The following is a 19,216-nucleotide window of genomic DNA, read 5'->3' as shown; positions in this document are numbered from 1 at the left end:
CAGAATTTTCTTAATGAGACACTTCAGCAGTCTTTGATTCACTGTCTTGGGGCAGTCTAAATGTCCTGTGCCATTTCTTAGGGATGCAATTTAAAGTGCATCAGTCTATTCATAATTTGGATTGAAAAAGAAGTGAGAGAAGTTGTGAAAAAAAGAAATCCAGTAAGAGAAGACGACGGGATAATAGAAGGGAGGCGAGAAGGAATGTGGGTACGAGAAGGTGGAGGATCTGTCTCCCTGGTGTCTCTGATGTGATCACACGCAGCAGGACAATGAGTCATCTCTGGGTGAACCAGACTGCTGTGACAGTGAACTGAGTCTCAGCAGCTCTGTGTGTGACATTGCACCTCCATAGAAAAACACAGGCCATCTGGGTAACTGCACACTGCAAAAATATCCAATCTAACAAGTCATTTTAAGCCTCGTGCACACTTTTCATCCCGGAACAACTTGTGGAAAATTCCATTTTTTTGGCCACCATTTCTATAATGACAGCACTGGCTAAGAATTCTGGAAACACAGACAACAAAGTCCGGCACTGCAAGAGATGTGAGCGGTCAAATTATCTTGCATCTTTTGTATTTAACACATGTAGAAACAGAAAAGCAGCCCTACAGTTTGGAGAATTCCAGCTGCTAGCTTAGCCTCGGTGACTGCACACAGTTCTGCACAAGTCCTGACCTCAGCTGTGCAGCTCACATACCTCCAACTCTAAACAAAACTAGGTTATTCCTAAAGGTGTGTCCATAGCTAAGGAAACATAACATATGAATAAGATAACTTTGGAATTGTTGGGAGTCGCATTCCTCTAACTTGAGAGACTCTGCCTCCCCCACAGCTCGGGCCCCTGCACCAGGCTAGCACGTCCTGGACCAGTCTGTGCTCCAAAACCTTCCAGTAAGACAGTGAACAAATACACCTTGCTAGTACTGGGTTGGACCCCCTTTTGCCTTCAGACCTACTTTAATTCTTTGTGGCATAGATTCAACAAGGTGCTGGAAACATTCCTCAGAGATTTTGGTCCATATTGACATGATAGCATCACACAGTTGCTGCAGATTTGTTGGCTGCACATCCATGATGCTAATCTCCCATTCCATCACATCCCAAAAAAATTACGCCAAATTCTGCCCCTACCATCTGAATGTCGCAGCAGAAATCAAGACTCATCAGACCAGGCAACATTTAACCATTCTTCTATTGTCCAATTTTGGTGAGCCCGTGTGAATTGTAGCTTCAGTTTCCTGTTCTGCTGTTCATGCTGTGCTGTTCATTCAGAGATGGTCTTCTGCAGACCTTGGTTGTAACGAGTGATTACTTGAATTACTGTTGCCTTTCTATCATCTTGAACCAGTCTGGCCATTCTCCTCTGACCTCTGGCATCAACAAGGCATTTTCACTCAGAGAACTGCTGCTCACTGGATATTCTCTCTTCTTCAGACCATCCTCTGTAAACCCTAGAGATGGTTATGTGTGAAAATCCCAGTAGATCAGCAGTTTCTGAAATACTCAGACCAGCCTGTCTGGCACCAACAACCATGCCACTTTCAAAGTCACTTAAATCACCTTTCTTCCCCGTTTTGCTGCTCGGTTTGAACTTCAGCAGGTCGTCTCGACCATGACTACATGCCTAAATGTACTGAGTTGCTGCCACGTGAGCAGAAGTAATATTAAGTAATTAACTGCCTGAAAAAAAAAAAAAAACACTTTTAAATGACATGAACTGCATTCAATGGGCCATACACACTCACTCAAGTTGCTTGCTCATCACTCCATGGCTTTATAGCAGACTAGTCAAGCTTATTCGATGTGTTTATCTCTCAAGCAGATGTTTTGCCTATTAAGGAGAGGATCCTCAAAATGTTTGTCCGACAACCTGTTCCTCCTTGGAGTCAGCACATGAATGTCCAGGCTGAGGAGCCTCTCCACTGGATTTGGAATTGTGTTTCTGAGAATCTGGCTGATATTCACTCTCCTTTTAGCTCTGCTTTTGGTCTCCATCAACACCTGATGGAAATATCTCTTTCGCTGCTAAATGCTTCCCTATGTTTACCAGTTAGCTGTTATCTTTTGCTGTTCGGTACTGAGCTGGTAGCATAAAGAGGATGTTTATAGTTTATTTTGCTGAGAACAGCTGCCTGCTTGTCTGACACCAATGCTGATAAGAGTGGTGACAGTGAACCAAAACAATTGCAGGCTCTGAATCCTAAGCAGTGTGTTAAAAAACACCAGAAAAGCTCAGCAGATCTGAGGGGGAAACTGGAAAGAAAGGTGGCGATAATTCTCTGTGGGTTTGCTCCTACATGCGAAACCTTTCACAGCAGTTGTTTTATGTTAATATAAAAATACCGATAAGAGCAGCTTTAAAGTATATATTTTTCCTTGTGGTGATGCCCAAAATCTCTCTTTGAGCCTCTTTGTACTGCCAACTTACTATTTTTAACATTTCATAGAGTGTTGTGTTGTCAATGGGGACGGCCCAACATGGAAAAGTCAACATTGCTAACGTCACAACAAGTTGACAAAAATCCAAGGCAGATGTTTGAATCACATGCACCGAGGATCTAAAAAAATGAGCTTTGGATGGGAATCTATGAGCGCTGTGTGTTTTTCCAGCCTAGCCCCACCTCCTCCACTGAAGAGCGTTTGCCTCAGCCGTGGCTGCACAGATTAAGAGAGACTGTGGCAAGCCGAGTTGGGTAGTTTAGATGGTGTTTCATACAAATGAGGGAAGCCAACATCAAAAGACATGTTACATTTACTGAAAGGATTCAGATTGAACCATTTATAGGAGTTGTTTGGACATAAACCATCAGTGAGGTCTCTTTCAGGCATTTAGCAGGCCTCCACACTTATGACTATGTTTACAAAAGCATGACTTCAAGCAATTTCACTGCAATAGCATGGATTTGAAATGAATCCATTCGTGAGTCTTTAGGGGTTCTTGTGATGGGAGCAAAATGGCGCTTGATTTGCTAGAATGTATATTATATAATGCTATAAATAAGTAAGCACGCGGTACATGAAGCAACCTCAGCACAGAGCAACTTACTGTGAAATATACAGTAGTACATTTTTTCCGACTGCTGCTCACATTCCTCATTCTGGGCTGGATGTGTTGGCTGTGCTGACAGAGTGATCTGTCCTGCCTCATCACCATGGGATAAAGTGACTGATATGAGCCTAAACACACAATGAACACACACTGACACACACACACAGACACACACACAACTGTGGTGCTGAGGGAACAATAACCAGCAGAGCATCCCAAAGCCAGGCGTTAGAGGAAAGGGGGCTGCTCTCTCCACCCCTACATCCCAACCCACCCCCCACCCATTTAAGCAGAGCCGAGCTGCGTTGGCAATAATAAAGGCTGCAGATGATACTCTGGAGGGAAGTGAAGAAGGCCATCTTGAATCCCCTGAGGACAGATTTTCCTGTAACACGTGCCCCAGCCATGCTGGTAAATAACAAAAAGCGAGGTTATTGAGAGGGATTTGCTTCAGACTTTGTTGCCTTCATTTCCTACCATGAACCCCGAGGAACGCAAAACCATAGTAGTTTGCAAATGCACTGGGAAAAGGGGAATTCAATTAAACAATAGATGAGACGAAAAGGTCTAATAAAATATTCAGTCGCTCACTGCCTTTGTTACTGTAAGAGTCACAGATGAGAAGGGTTTCCAGTACAGACAGAGAGCAGCCCCAAAGGAGTGTGTGTCTGTACAGTATGCGTGCATGCATGTTAGTGTGTATGAGTGTGTTTGTTACAAAGATAGAAAGATTAAGAGAGTGGTAGAAGCAGTCGTCTCCACTCTCGGCATCCATTCCAATACTTTTGGCCCCAGATGTGTCTGCTCCAGAGACAAAAAACACACACAAGCACTCTTTTTACTCCAGTACCCATCCAATCCAACCAGTTGTTTGGGATGGAATATTCCAGGGGGGTCTGACCCATAATGAACATCAAAGGGCACAAAATATACCCACCATGAAATCCCCATGCGTGATCAGATGAGTGTGTGCCTGGGGGAGAGCGCTTGGAGCTCTTCATCACCCAGACATAACAAGGGGCTCTTAACCCTCCTCTCCATGAATATGTATGGCTGTATTCACCACCTCCCCGCCCCTCCGCCCCACCACCAGCGTCCCAGACAAAGCACTTCAAACACGGGCACAAATTGCGGGGGGGAACCCTATCGGGCTCCACCAGGCCCCCACAACCTTGAATAACTAATCCCCAGGGACCTGGGTCTGGAATAATGATCTGTTCTGTATGGTTAAACGCCACAGTGCGGAGCGTTTGTTGTTGGGCAGGTACATGATAATAATACCAGGCTGATAAACAGACAGAGGGACCTCCAGTCCAGCCGGTTGCCTGAGAGGAGACAATGGTGGCTTCATGAACTGCAGAAGCCATTGTGTTTGTAGAAGAGGAGCTGATGAAGGCCTTGGCTCTTTGCCTCTGAATGATGGGTCATTACGGCCCCTCACTCCTGTGTCATATTTCCTGTGATAGTCAAACCGCTTGATGCCAGACAGGGAGGATGTTTGTTGACTGCCACAATGTATGGCTACAGTCTGTGTTTCTTTCGTGTGATTCTCACATCGCTCTTGTTGTTATAGCCTGTATATTTTAGGTCAGTGACTGTCTCTGCCCGGCCGACCACTTATCTCATCTGTATATTCTGGTCCTGTGTGCCAGCTGTACAAACAGTGTGTGTCTATGAGAGTGCGTGATGCATTGATGTCTGTGAAAGGGTTTAGCTTCTCTTTCAGGGGGGCAGACACTGGCAAGCTTCAAAGATGAGGCACCACTGCAGTTGTCTGCAGCACTCTGCGAAATCACGGGAAGCAGCTACACAGGCACATGACATCAGGCTCTCATGTCAAAATGTTCTGCTTGTGAATGCAGAGAGTTCTGGGACTTGGTGACGTACACGTGATGACGATTATCTAATTTCTCAGAGAGCGGTCAGCAGGGCTTCTTACGCAATTTAAAGCTGAGAGCGCAAGAAAGGGGAAGAGCATAAATTAATCAACTAGTTGTACAAATCTCAGAAGCACGTGTAGATCAAGATCAGACTGCCTTGGGTACACATGGCCCCAATAAATTACAAACTATTTCAAGGGTGTTCTTGGCTTTGAAAATAGGACAACCGCCTGCAAGCAGACAAAATGCTAACTCTGCAATCCTTTTATTATGATTCATCACTCTGAGCATACAGTATAATTCAGTATTTGGTCAGCTGTGCAGCCTGATGGTACAGAGCCCACCTGGCCTCAGACAGGTGGCATGATGAGATACAAGACAAAATCATAGGTCGCAGAAGACTTGCCGTAGCTTTCTGAAAACTACAGGTCTCTAAATGTGGACAATAAAGCCAGACAAGTCTCCTGCCACCGACAGATCCCAAGAGTCAGCCAGCGAGGCAGTGGGTCACGTCTACGGAAAACTTTCAGAGGGATTGCGGGATGTGAACATGTGGCAGCCAGAGGTTAAGGGTGTTCTGCCAGCGCGGGAACTCGATGGCAAAGGCCTCTTTTTTCTTTGTGGCCAGTGGAATCCACATCAAGAGAATAAGCTCCAGAGCTGGACACCGCCTCCAGCCACCAGCGCGCTGTCAGATACATAAACAAACCTACACACTCATATCTGTCAAACAAAATCTGTAAATGTGTTTTGTTTTTTTTGTTTTTTTTTGGGGGGGGGAGGGGGGGGTGATCGAAATATTTTCAGACAGAATGTAAAAATATCACATGCCCACACACTGAAGGGTTTTTGTCTACACGAGCTGGAGGATCAACTTAGAAAGCACTGGAACACAGGAGTATCAAGCTGGTAAATTGAGAGAGTAAAATGGTGACGTATGATAACTTATTACCGTGATTCATTACTTTCATGTTCAGCTCCAGTTCACTTGACTTTAATATGGAAAACAGTGATGTAACAGTTGGCTTTTGGTGATGTTTATCCAGCAGGTTACATGCTTATAAATTAAATATTTGTGGTCTGTTTTTTCTAAAGTCAGAGTCAAAAGGAAAGGAAGAAAATTGTTGCCATTACTGTTCTCTTGGATTCAAACCAGACATTTTTATTATAGAAAATTGTGCCTATGTAGCTGCTTGCTATGAGTCATACTGACAAACAATGGTCAAGCTCACGATCACATGCCCCAGCAAATTGCCGGGAATGTTAATATCTCTGCAATGTGCCCCCATGACTTCAGCTAAATCATCTCACACAGCTGGGGGACCTCAGTTAAAGGTGGAGAACAATCATCTTTTTCTTTTAACAGGACACTATGAATGAGGCCACAGCTGACAACAATGGAGTGTACCTTTTAGATGGTCGCCATGGCAACGGCTGCAGACAGAGCGTGAGAGAGATAGAGAGGGAGAGAGAGAGTGCAGGTCCACAGCTCTGCGCAGTGTGGATCCCTACACTAGTGCTCCACTTTTCTCCTCTCTACATGTTACCTTTATATTCAGCCTGCATGAGAAAACAGACTGTTACAACAATCTGCACACTATCACCCCGACCGCTTTAGTGTCAAGCTTCTATACCATGAGCCAGATGCTTTGTTCCAACATACATTTACATAAAGACTGACGCTGCCAAATTAAGCAGACTCCAACCCGAGCATCAGCTGCTGGAGAGTACTGAGAAGAAGAAGGGCGTAGCACGTTCATTACTAGAGAGAATATGTTGATATACTAAAGAGGCACATTTATACTGTGCAGTTAGTCATGCTTCTTGCAAGCAACACACACCCACATAAAGAAAGCCACGTCCATATCACCCTGATTGCATCCACACATCTAAAAATAATCAAATCAGAGACTAAGGAATCACACAAACTCAATCTAATTCAGCCAGACACAGCAGTGGTAATCCAACTGGACATGCTGCACATCTACACACACACACACACACTGCAGACAGTCAGCAACATAAGTCACATAAAAACACACCAATGACACATATAGACACACACTCTGACCACAATACCTTTTTCTTTGACCATGACCATTGGAATTGAGGTAAATCTGCACCAGAAAAGGCTCCGGGTATCGATCACCAGTCACACAGGAGCTGCTAGGTCCTTTTTTTTAGTCAAGACTGAAGAGCAGAAAAACAGACACCAGAGAGAGAGGGAGGGAGAGAGGTGTAGGCGCTGCTAAGCTCTCCTCCCGAAAAAGCCGCTACAGCGTGGGGTTTGCCTCCCGACTGCCTGTTTTCCTCCCATCCTTCTCCTCCTCCTCCTCCTCCTCTGCCCACTCCACCTCCTCCTCCCCCTTCCCCTGCTGCTCCCTCACTCAGCCCCTCTGTTGTGTCAGCCGCCTCCTCATTGCAGCAACCAGGTGGCTGCTGCTGCTGCTTCTGTGTGACCAAAAACACTATCCCAAAATTCCAAAAAAACAGACCTCCTTAAGCACAGTAATACACACATGATGTGACACACATAGATAAAGTGTGACAAAGTCCACCATAAATAAAATCTGTTACATCAGACTTTCTCCTTCTGCCTTTTTCTGTTACAACATCTTGTCTGCATAACACACCACATCAGCTTCCACTGTAAACTGTGTGTTAGGATATGAATTTATGACACCCTAAAAATAAAGATAAACTCTATTCCATTAACAAAAACTTCACCAAACTGAATTCTGCTGGGAATAACTCTTCACCACATCACTGTGTTGTATAACACACACCTCAACAGAGACTTTCTATTACTACAACAGGGCAGCAATTACTCTTTTCAGCGCAGTAATTAGCCTGCTGCGCTGAAAGATTGGTTCAGTTTAACAAAAATTAGTGTATTTGACAAGTGTGAAAAAAATGTGTACTTAAAAGCCTTAAAAAAAAAAGCAAGCGAGTAAAAGACTGACTTCTCTTGGAAATGCTGCTCTTTCGTGACGGTGACTGCAGGTGGTTAGAGCACCAAGCACCAAAATGAATAATTAAACATAAATAAAAGATGTATTAAACACATTATCCACAGTTTACAAAAAGCTGCCTCAATGATAAGCACTTTTTGAGAATATTATCTACACTGCCGTATAAAGACTGATAGAAAATAGAAGTTAATCTAATCAGATCAAAGCCACACTGGCAACCAGTGAAGCCAGGCTCACCCTGAGTGACAGCCTAAGTTGATAAGAATCACAGAGCCATGTACTGTATGAGGACTGCATGCGAGGTTAAGAGGGACCTTCTGAGGTCAAAGGCCAGACTTATCGTGATCTTTGGCATAGGCTTTGTGTTAATAACTACAGTGGATAGTCTGAAATCCAATTACAGAGAGCACGGGAGAGCACGTTCCTGGCTGAGCCTAGTGGAGACACCAGCTCTTATATCATCTGCTGCTGAAGTGACCAAATTAAAGACTGACATTTCTTGTCACCTCTCAGAGAGTTAACTATCATACAAAGTATGTGCTCTTTGTACAAAGTAATATAATGTAACAGACAACCTGTGCATCACTATAACTGCTTATATGCTAAACCTCATTAAAAACAAAATGTATGGAATTATTTACAAATACTACTTCAATAAAGCGTGACTAACAGCTCCACAATATAACATGTTAAAAAAGTTTCTTATTTGCTTCCTGGGGAACAGTAATATCCACTGACACCCGGCGGAGACATAGCAGGGGACCAGTCCAATGTTTGCAGACACTTCAGTGTGTGAGCTAAAGAAAACATGATTTCAGAAAACACTCATCCATGTCACACCAGCAGCAATCTGGGACCACACGGTCACTGACCCATCTGTCCCATGCATGCTGGAGCCTCGCTGTACCGCTCTCTGTGGCTGAGGGGGAGGAATAGTTTTGCATCAGCACCACCTCTGTAATTGCTGATGCAGGCAGCCCATTATGCATTCATAATGCATTCACCCACTGCAGTGTCAACTGTGCCACCTGCTGGATGCCCAGCAACGTGCATCACTTTGCACAGGGGCGTTTTCTTCCCATCGGGAGGTGGACACATGCCAAGTGAGGCAAATGGTAAAAACAATTAGCGGATATTTCTCCAGCACTCCACCCTTTTTTATTATGAAGGGAGAGGAATATGTAATGAGTTTGTGATGATGACCAAAGGTTGGAGTGGCTTTTTATAAAGAGCTGTTTTCCGAATGTTAGCTGGCCAAAAACTGTTTACGAAAATTAGAGGTTTACAGTGTGGCTGCTAACATGCAACACAAAGAAAGTCCTGCTATTGTGTCTTCTCATAATGGACCTATTATAATTTTGCCTCTTTTAATAATCTCTGTAGGAGCTGCTGGACATTCATGCTACACAAGGCTTGCCAAGAGCAATTCCTGAGTAGTAAAGCCTATTATCCATGGATGAAAGGTTTCTACTGTATTTGGCTCACCTATGGATCATCCATGTCTGGCCGTCCATTAATAACCTGGCTGGGGGACTATACACCTCACAGCTCTCATATCAGTGCAGATTAAGCACTATTACCATTACGCACGTGCGTTTTATAGACAGTGATTAGGGCTGTTTGATTTACAGTGTTATAGACAATTGCCTTGAGTGGTGAAGCCAGACTGAGGTCACATTTACAGTAAACAACTGCGCTTTGTGTTGATATACTGCACAGTTATCCATGGGATTAAAATTAGGATTGTAGGATGCCAGACAACCACGTGCGTACACACACACACACACACACACACACACATATACACGGGTAAATACTCTTAGCTACACACCCTATTCACTGGATGATGATTTGCAGATTTTTACAAATCTGACACATAACATGATATTTATTAGCATACACAGACCTGCCTTTCTATCTCTGGGTAATGACAAGCACTTCACAGGCTTGTTTCTATTTTAAAACACGTTACAAAACACAATGAGAACATTTTGAACAGCAATTGTGCGCAACCTTCTTCAAAGTGTATTTTAATCATGCCACATTAACATTCCTGTGTTGCAGCAGCTACCCTGACTACACAGAACAAATGTTTTCACTGTAACATTCATTCAACATTTTTTTTCCTTTTTGTGAGCATGTCAACAATTTGAAAACATAAAAACCACATTGTCTAAGCTACAATCAGGAAGCTTGGGTTGCTGACTTATTTTCATATTTCTTTGAAGTGTCGTCAAACACTTGGTGACCTCTGGATGACATCAGGCGGGAGCAGAATCAGTGCCACTCACGTTCAAAAGCAACTTGTGAAATAATGCAGCATCGCCTGCAGTGTGAAAACTGTGAACACATTGAGCTATTTAGGGTTGACGGTTCAACACTGATGAGGTTTCAGAAAAGGTTAAGGGTGAGTAAAATGAGGACTATTGTTCCTGCTAGTTTGAAAGTCTTGCAACTTTTTTTTACAGAAGACTTTTTCCAGTGCAAAAATTGAAAGCAGCAGTCAAATAACCAAGGCTTGGCCTCACTTAATATAAGCAGCTTCTGACTGTCACTGTCACCGTTTGATTGATCTTAGCTGCCACTAAAGGAATGAAAGGGCTAACATAAGCCTTGACCTCTGTGATCTTTGATCTGGGGTCAGTTTGCAGACACAAAGCTTCCTTGAACCTTAGCTATAAGTCAAAATCAAACTTTCACTCCAAAACAGGAGTTGCTGCTCCATGCAGTATTTGCAACCAACTAAGTACCAAGCAATGATGAGTTTTTACTACTGTGCCTGGCATGCAGTCAGAGAATACATAAGGTCTGAAAATCTCGATTTGTCCACATGCCCATGTTGTAATCCTGATGTAAGCCACCATGTTGCTTCCTCATGTACTGTTGCTTGGCAAAATGCAGCAGGTCTGCCCTTGCATATGGGTTTGCATTATATAACTATGGAGAGGACGGTGATTAATTTCCTGACTTTTTTTGCAAAAACACTTTTTGGCGTCGGGGAGTTGGGGTTGCGTAACTCACGCGCAGGAGCTCTACTCACAGGTCAGATGTGGAAAGTCTTGACAGGTCACCGTCATCCAATTAAAATGAAGTAATCTTTGAGCAGCAACTAATCAATTCACTTTGAGACACCTACTCGCAAATGATATGCAAAGCAGAGCAGCCAAATTGCAATACAGGACCAAAACAACAGCTCCTCATGGTGTTAACAAACAACTGTTGGAGGGAGGACAAGCAGAGGAGATGGAACAAGACGGAGGATAATAAAATGAAATGTAACTTCAATTAAAAGTGTCTAAAAGAAGAACGATGTACTTCCTGTAAATCCATGCATTTTACTCATTGATTAAGTAATCATCATTAACGCTGAGTGGTGTTGCAGTCAGCCACAGCTAGAATGGATGGCTGCAATGGGAGATGGGTAAAAGATGTTTCAAACAGGTGCATATTTACTCCTGTCCTACCTGTAGCGACCTCGTTCAGCCTTTCACTCAGATAATATTCATTTGGGTCAAGGTAGGGCAGCTGCTCCATGTATTGTTTAGGAATAAGGTACAGGACCTCGGCCACATGCCCATCCTCAATGATGGACATGCGCTTGACTGAGCTCTTGCGCTTCACCCGGACACGGTCGACATTGTGGCTGCGGCTGGAGCTGCACAGCTTGCCCAGGCTGTTGAGATTCGGCAAAGTGGGCATGGCGCCCTGCTTCCCTTTGACTGTCCCACAGGGATGGGTGAAGCACTGGAGGTAGACGTCAGCCAGGGTCAGGCTTAGACCCGATGTAAAATCCGGTCCCCTTTGGACATCAAGAACATGAGGTGTTCATAGAGGCACAAAATGGAAACAAAGGAGCCAGAGCTTGGTGGGCGACTTCGTGGCAGCTCATCATAAAGTCATGGCAAAATCCAATGAGGCCTCCAGTGGAAACTCCTCCTATCTCGATCCCTCCACCTGTCACTTCAGATCTGCAGTGGATGTAAGACGGGAAGCGCTAATGTCCACCTTGAGGTGGGGACACCGAATGGCAGGCAGCATTTATGACAAAGCACTCTGCTGCAGGTAGAGCAGAGTGAGAAACTGGGAAAGAAGCTTACACTATGAGTGTCTTCAGCCCAACCAGCCTAGTGCCTTAAGCAGCTTAGAGCTGACGTCGAGCCTATGATTATCTTCTGGGTGGGGTTAGGTGGCTCTGCATCAGGTTGGCCCAGTGTATGGTGGGAGTCTCTATACCTAATGTGACTCATGTGCATCCCAATCACTGCTCCGCTAAGTCACATATGTCCAAGGAGGAGATGAGGTTCTGTCAGACCTTTCAAAAGGCAAGCATGTCTTTTTTTCTGTGTGCTACATTTTAGGTAAAAATAAGTCATTAAAGGAGCTGTGTGCGACATTCAGAACATTAATACAGAAGCAAACAACTATTTGCTATATAAAGACATAGTAGAGTAATGGCGTCCTGAGCAGAGAATGAAGTCATGCTCCCTCTGTATGTGTTGCAATCCGAGCTTCTCTGTACTTTGTTTTGGTTTCTGGTCCAGCTGAATGTGCATATTATTGCATGTGTGTATCCCACTGGCTGCACTGCACTCACATGGTGGTTACTGGTGATAACGCTGCCCCAACCCACAGTGGCAGAACAAATGGCATCATCATGGAAGTGTAACACCCACCCATGGGTTCTCCCCCACATTATTACTTGCCTCTTTCATACATGCATTGCAAACCTGATATAAGCTAGGCATTACCTGGAGGGGCTGTATGTGAGAGCGCAAATGTCCAAAACAGTTGGATCGGACATCAAATGGATGTTGCCCTGCCCTGTACAAAGTCAATTAAATGTCTGATTGAGCCCATGTGTGAATAGAGCAGGTAATTGTCTGGAGAATTCTCAGAAAGCAAGTGGCAAAACAAACATCTGAGGGTGAAAAAGAAGTGTCACTGACATGATGATAGCAATGAAAATGTCTGGAGAGACTGGAGAGATGACGAGATTCGAGAACTTCTGTCGCTAAGGGTCGAAGCCAAAATCGTCAGACATAACAGGGGTAAGTCAAGGCACGGTCAGACACTGCTGTTTGTGGCCAAATCACAAACTGGCTACGTGACTGCGGTGTACTCCACGTCATATCCTGGCTCCTGCACCCAACCTAGGTGCCACCCTCCACCTAAACTACACGGAGTATTTTCAGTAGGTGAGAACATTTATGACACGGACAATTTCCTGTTGTGTGCCACATGTTTTAAAGGTAAAATCCGGACGATATCAAGATCTATTTCTCCTGACATTCTCCTAACCTACTGTTAGCTCTGTCTGCACTGTTGTCCTTGTTGGCACTGCTCATGCTGCTAGCACTGTTATTGCAGGCTCAGCCACCTCCATGTTGAGAGCCGCATGCAGACAATCTCTTACTCATAGATATGCTCTGAATGTTGAACACAGCACCCTCAAACAACAAGATCCTCTTTGAGAGAACATTTTAGCAGCATATTTTTATTTTATTACATTCATAAAGTGTGTTTTTGTATGAATTTGCTTTGCATTAAACTAATGGGTGTGTATCAGTTTGCAGCATCACAGTGATCCAAGACATACTTTCAGGCTAGATTGCCTTGGGAGTCTGCCAGTCCTTTCCAAGGTCAACAGCCAGCAAGGTCATTTCACCAGCCAACAATTCAGAGACCCACTGTTAATCATCAGCAGGATCCTTCACAATAAAAGACACCATCAGCACTGAAGTGGAAACACCAGCAGTGACTCTCTATTATCAGCTAAAATCATGGGGTATTGGATTTTGGAGGATGTAACTTTGTAAGGAGACGTGTTCTGAGTTTTTAATCTTCAAACAGTCTAATGTTGGGATGAGTTTGTATCTGCAAAGAGTCCCAGAGTGTTTCCTTGACAAGCCAAATCCGTATAACCCAACACAAAGCTATTGAATTTTTACAAGCGCTATTTCTTGAGTCAAAGATGCATTGACCTTCCTTGAAAATGTGAGTTCAGCGTGAGGTAAAATTTGAGTCATAAACATGTCCCGGTGGGAGGTGAAAAGTGGTAATGCAGAGGGAGAATCTGACCAAACTCTTCAAAAACAAGATAACCCCACATCAGTGCTGTTTTAAACTAGCTGAAAACATAACGTTTTTTTTAAACTGAAAAAACAGTGCTGCGAAGATAGGACTGTCTCTTACATACATAAACAGATTAATGACTGGAAGCATAAAACAGAAAAACCCTCCGTGACATCTTATATTCATCAAACAGATAAGGCTAATCACAGCTATCTACATTCTCCCAGGAAATTAAATAAATCACTGAGGTACGCAGGCATGACTGAAAGCACAGTAGACAATGACAAAGCACAAAATATCCTTTTAGTCTAGAGATATCGGGCTTGGCCTGCACTTCAAATTTAATGATTTTCCTCTCTGCCTGGGAGGGTGCACAGAGACAGGATGGCTGGAGCTTGGCTAACTTCTATTTACATCTACACAGTAATTAATGAATTTGACTTAATTCAGGTCCCGCTTACAAGCTCGCTTTCATTCCCTCATCAGAAAGCCGGTGTTTAATTCCAGAGCAAAGATAAAGTGTGATAGTGAGGCATAAGCAAGAAAACGTACACTCTTACACCCACACATGCAGACACATGGACCTCAGGGTAGCTAAGGACATGCTATTCTGCTGCAGTGAGGCACTGCCCTCCAATTGTCATCCCCTCTGTGGTAGCTTTGACACAACGACTCGCAGATCAACACATAACATGCTTGGGACACAAGACTGCTGTCCCCACACACAGAAAAATCAGCATCGCACACAAAATACATCCCAAACATTTTCATAGCCTCTGCCGTTTCCGCATCCTGCTTCACACTAGAAGAAACACACCCCCTCCTCTTCATCTGTCCCCCCCTCCCTGTCTTACCATCCAGTCCGAAGCAGGAGGTGATTTTTTGGGCGTAGTTGCAGAGCCCATCGTAGCCAGGCTCCTGCAACGCTGGATCCCTCTCCCCCATCTCTACACACTCCCACACACACCGTCCCGTCCGGCAGCTCTTTCACTCCTTCCCCTGCTCATCAATTATTCAGGCTTTTGCCAGGACACATGCATGCGCGCGCACACCCACCCTCATATTCGCACATACAGTATACACACACACACACACACACACAGAGACAGAGAAAAGTGCTGATGCAGAGGGTCGTGCTGTTGGAGCATGAGCAGCCCTCTCCAGTGGTCGGATAAGGATAAGGCATCAGATTAAGTTACTGCAGAGTGGTGCCGTGCCTCCTTTTCCATCCACCATTGATCATCCAGATTACACTGCAGTGTAACAGGTACAGTGGGCAGGATGTGCTAACCCTGCTCAAGGAAAGGGCGGGGCGAAGGAGGAGGTCAGAGCAGGGCAAGACTGAAGATGTACTGGGGACGACTTTCTTTGCTGCTAGACATTTAAAGCTATCCAGACATCCAGATGCAATGATTACTTTCACATCTGACTACTAGAAAAAAACTAACAGAAAACAGTCAAATCTATTGAAGATGGGGATGAAACAGCAGGAAAGTAACCCTCATTTTATTTAGGCTGACATAACTTTTTGTGCCTTGCATTCACGCTAATAAGAAATACTGATCTGCAAAGTTAAATAAAAATAAGTACAATTCAATATGACACCGTTTTATAAAATAAAACAGTTTTTCTGCATATTGATTGCAATCACAGACCTAAACATTAACATCTTTGACACTGAAACCTTGCGGTGAACTCTGATTTATGTTGCTAAAAATCAGCTGACATTTTCATTAGCAAAGAGGTAACATCTAAAATACATAAATTCAACACACTTCACAACAATGCCTCCCAAAATGTCCATAAAATCAGATATAAAATATGACATGCCAACTTAAACAAACAGCCCAGGAGTCACTGAAAACTGAATGAACAACATTGGCCCACATATGTAAGAACTCTGCCGACCAACATGTTGTTTTAAGATTCTGCGGTGGAGCAGAGATAAATGGCTTAAATGGGCCGAGAGCAAAAATAAATTCACCCACATATTGATGTCCAAGCCAAACAGCAGAGAACCAATGGTAGCAGCACAGCAAACTATAACAATAAATGACCAGATTGTGCTAAACTGCATAACTGTGGGAGGTTTTGAGGGGATTTCCCAGACCGAGAGGGAGAATGTGCTGTTGGAGAGATCTGATAAGAAATGCTTTGACACCCCTAAAATGCCACGACTGTGACGAACTTGAACAAAGGACTCAAGTAGTAGTAGTAGCAGTAGTACTACTACTACTAGTAGTAGTAGTAGTAGCATGTGCCCTGTCAACATCCCCAGCTTAATAATTTTATTTAAAAAAAAAAAAGAAAATAAAGTTGAAGAAATAAAAAGAGAAATCACGTTTAGAGATTGCAAACAAAAAGAAAGCAGTGCGGGAAATATGACGACACTGAAAGGTCCACAAGGAGCAATATGCCCGCAAGGGTGTACTATAAGGTGGGGTGACTAATGGAAGGGCATCAGTACCAAGGTAAGAGCTCGTGGCCTTGTGCTGATAAGAGGGATGGGGGGTTGGCGACTGCAAGACTGAGAGCACAGTAATGGCTGATGCTTGCTGGACAACTGGGGGAAGGGCTGGTAATCATAAATGTGTACTGGGAAATGAAAGTGGAGTCATTTGAGACATTTTTTAACTTCCTGTTTCTGTTTGAAGGAATATGTTTCAATCGGCTAACATGTTTTAGAGCTTACCTAGATTGACTGCTTACAATAACAGTGTCATAATCACAGCCTGATCCTCCTGAAGGACAATGCAAATGGACTCTCCTCTCCAGTGCATCCATCCTGGAACCAAGACCCCCCTCCTCCCCCCAAAATTAAGAAACTTTTTCCCCTGTATGTCCCCCCCCCCCCCCCCCCCCCCCCGTATGTATTGTTATAAAGGCTGGATGCTAGAACATCTGCTATAATACAACATCAGTGTTGGCTGAACCTGCAACTATATATTGATATCATGAAGATAAAGGAGGATCACGGATAAAACTGTAGGCTGATCGGATATAAATAAATCAGATTAATCTGCTGGTTATTTCCACAGTTGTTTCTCCAGAGAATGTCAGAAAATCATTAATTTCTAAAGCCCAATGGGATGACTTCAAATTGCTTGTTTTGGCCAACCAGCAGTCCACAGCCCAAATATATTACATTCACTATCCCAAAGGTGAAAGAAAAGCTGCTCATGCTCAGTTAGGAAAGGTGGACATGGAAAATGTTTGGCATTTTGATTGAAAATGACTTAAAAGATTGATAGATCATCAAAATGTTTTGTTGAAACATGGCAAAAATGTTGGGATGTACACCTGATTCTCCACAATGTGTACAAAAAATATAAGAAGAAAATGCATTTCCACAATCCACAAAAAATAATCTGAATTATTATCAACACAAACAGACTTAATGTCCTCTGGTTAATTATTGTGAAACATGGTGTGAGTTCTCGAGTGGAGAACTAGAGCCAGTCCATTGAAAAGGTATTGACTCAGCCTGGCCCATTACAAATATCTATTTAGTTTGATATTATTATGAAGACTGGTATTTTGTGCCGGTGTACCTGATTTATCTGTGATAATAAATTCATAACCTCACATTGATGTAACCAACACAGAGGTAATTGGCACAACTGGAGGAACTAAAGGCTGCAGGGGTCTCATGAATAATGATTGGCTGTTTGCAGGGACTTAAGCGGGCTAATCAGATCTATGTACCACAGGGGGACTGTCAAGCAAGCGGTGGGCTCTGAGCTCCATCGATCTCCAGCAGCAGCCATGGAGGAAAGGCCGGCCGCATCAGTGATGGAGGGAGTTCAAAGCCGTCTTGCTGCACAGGCTCATACAGAATCTGAAGGGGAGTGACACTGTACAGCCTCTTTTTAAATGTTTTATCCAATAACAGGATTGGACCTGTCATGATGAATCCCGTTGCAGATTTAATACAATGACCTTGAGGTCATGATATCACTGCAACTTCTCTGCTTCTATCCAGCTCTCAATTGGTCAGTCAGACTGCGCAATCACAACATATATCAGGAACAGCTGGAGGCTCTTCATCTCTTCTGCCAGATGAGTCACCTGACACTTATCCACAAAGGCCCACCAGATGGGTAAAACATGCACCTGCACTGTTCGCAGGTATAGACAAGAAATGAAAACATCCTCTCCACTCAGACAGGTTGAGACTGTTGCATCACATCATAGTTTGTAGTTTTGCACCTGTTTCCAAAAAGATGGTACTTCCTGTCACCAAGTGCAGCAACCCTCAAATTCCACTACTCTACTGTACCACAACCAATTAAGAACAAACATCATATGCTACAAGTCCTCCATCAACACTTTCAATTTAGGCAATTATAATGTGTGCATTCTCTAACTAATAATATGCATAATTCCTGATTAAGGATAATATCAAATGTTAAAAGAAAGAGTAATCAAAGCAGGTTCATTATCACAGCTGGGATTTTTCTTAAAAGGTGTGATCTATTTATAGGCTGCAACAGAGTGTTCATATCAACAGAAGAAGTTGCAGGCTGTCTACAGAGGGCTGCAGCGGTGCAAGCTGTAGTTTCAGCTATGTACCGGTGTAACCTACTTACAATAACAGTGTCATTATCACAGCCTGAGCCTCCCGAAAGACGACGCCAATGGGCTCTCTCCTCCAGTGCATCCATCCTTGAACCGAGACCCCCCTCCTCCCCCCAAAATTAACAGACTTTTCCCCTCTATATGTATTGTTATGAAGGCTTCTGCGGCAAAAGATACTCACCTCTAGCAGACATGCCCGGTAGGTAGAGCCTCTCTTTTCTTTTCCCGAGATAACCCGGAGGAGATGCCCCGGTGCAGCCTTGCAGGAGAGAGAAACAGACCGGTTGACAGCCTGATATTATCTGTATTTAAAGTTTTCGGCTGTCATTTAATGGGATTAAACGCAGGGAAGCAAACAGCCTGCGAGATTTGGTAGACTACGCTAGACTGCGCGATGGAGAGAGCACTTTCCAGCGACAGGGCGTGTCCTGGAACAGACAGCATCCTTCTTATTTTCCAACAAGTTTATGTCCATATTTGAACATAATATCACAGAATTACGGAGTTACAAATTAGATCATTCTTGAAATTCCTCGCCTGCAGCTGCTGTCGGATCGCCTACATGTTAAACCGGCTAGCCTACTTTTTTTTGGTGTGGGATGACTGTGCTGTTCTGGACGTGGTAGTTGGGCTAAAGTTGACAGGCACTCTGGAGCAAT

The 19,216-nt window shown here is 43.8% G+C and overlaps 1 protein-coding gene across 22 annotated transcripts in view; it reads right to left on the bottom strand.

Moving 5' to 3' along the window:
* ablim1a (actin binding LIM protein 1a) overlaps window positions 1-19,216 on the bottom strand; it is a 51,182-nt gene that overhangs the window by 31,236 nt on the left and 730 nt on the right. For 4 of the 22 annotated variants that reach the window (XR_013487921.1, XR_013487920.1, XM_078160925.1 and 1 more), the window contains exon 1: window positions 14,834-15,081. Coding sequence is in view for 14 of the 22 variants with exons in the window: in XM_078160925.1 (XP_078017051.1) it covers window positions 14,834-14,924 (91 nt within the window). In the remaining 8 variants the exon portion in view is untranslated. Of the gene's footprint in view, window positions 1-7,014; window positions 7,283-11,371; window positions 11,894-14,833; window positions 15,082-18,738; window positions 18,817-19,216 lie in introns of those variants that run through there. The other 18 variants (XM_078160922.1, XM_078160923.1, XM_078160924.1 and 15 more) reach the window with 15 other exon arrangements.

The sequence above is a fragment of the Epinephelus lanceolatus genome, chromosome 17 (assembly GCF_041903045.1).
Source record: "Epinephelus lanceolatus isolate andai-2023 chromosome 17, ASM4190304v1, whole genome shotgun sequence".
In the NCBI taxonomy this organism is placed as follows: domain Eukaryota; kingdom Metazoa; phylum Chordata; class Actinopteri; order Perciformes; family Serranidae; genus Epinephelus; species Epinephelus lanceolatus.
The sequence above is the reverse complement of the archived record's forward strand: the minus strand, read 5'-3'. Positions and strand labels throughout refer to the sequence as shown.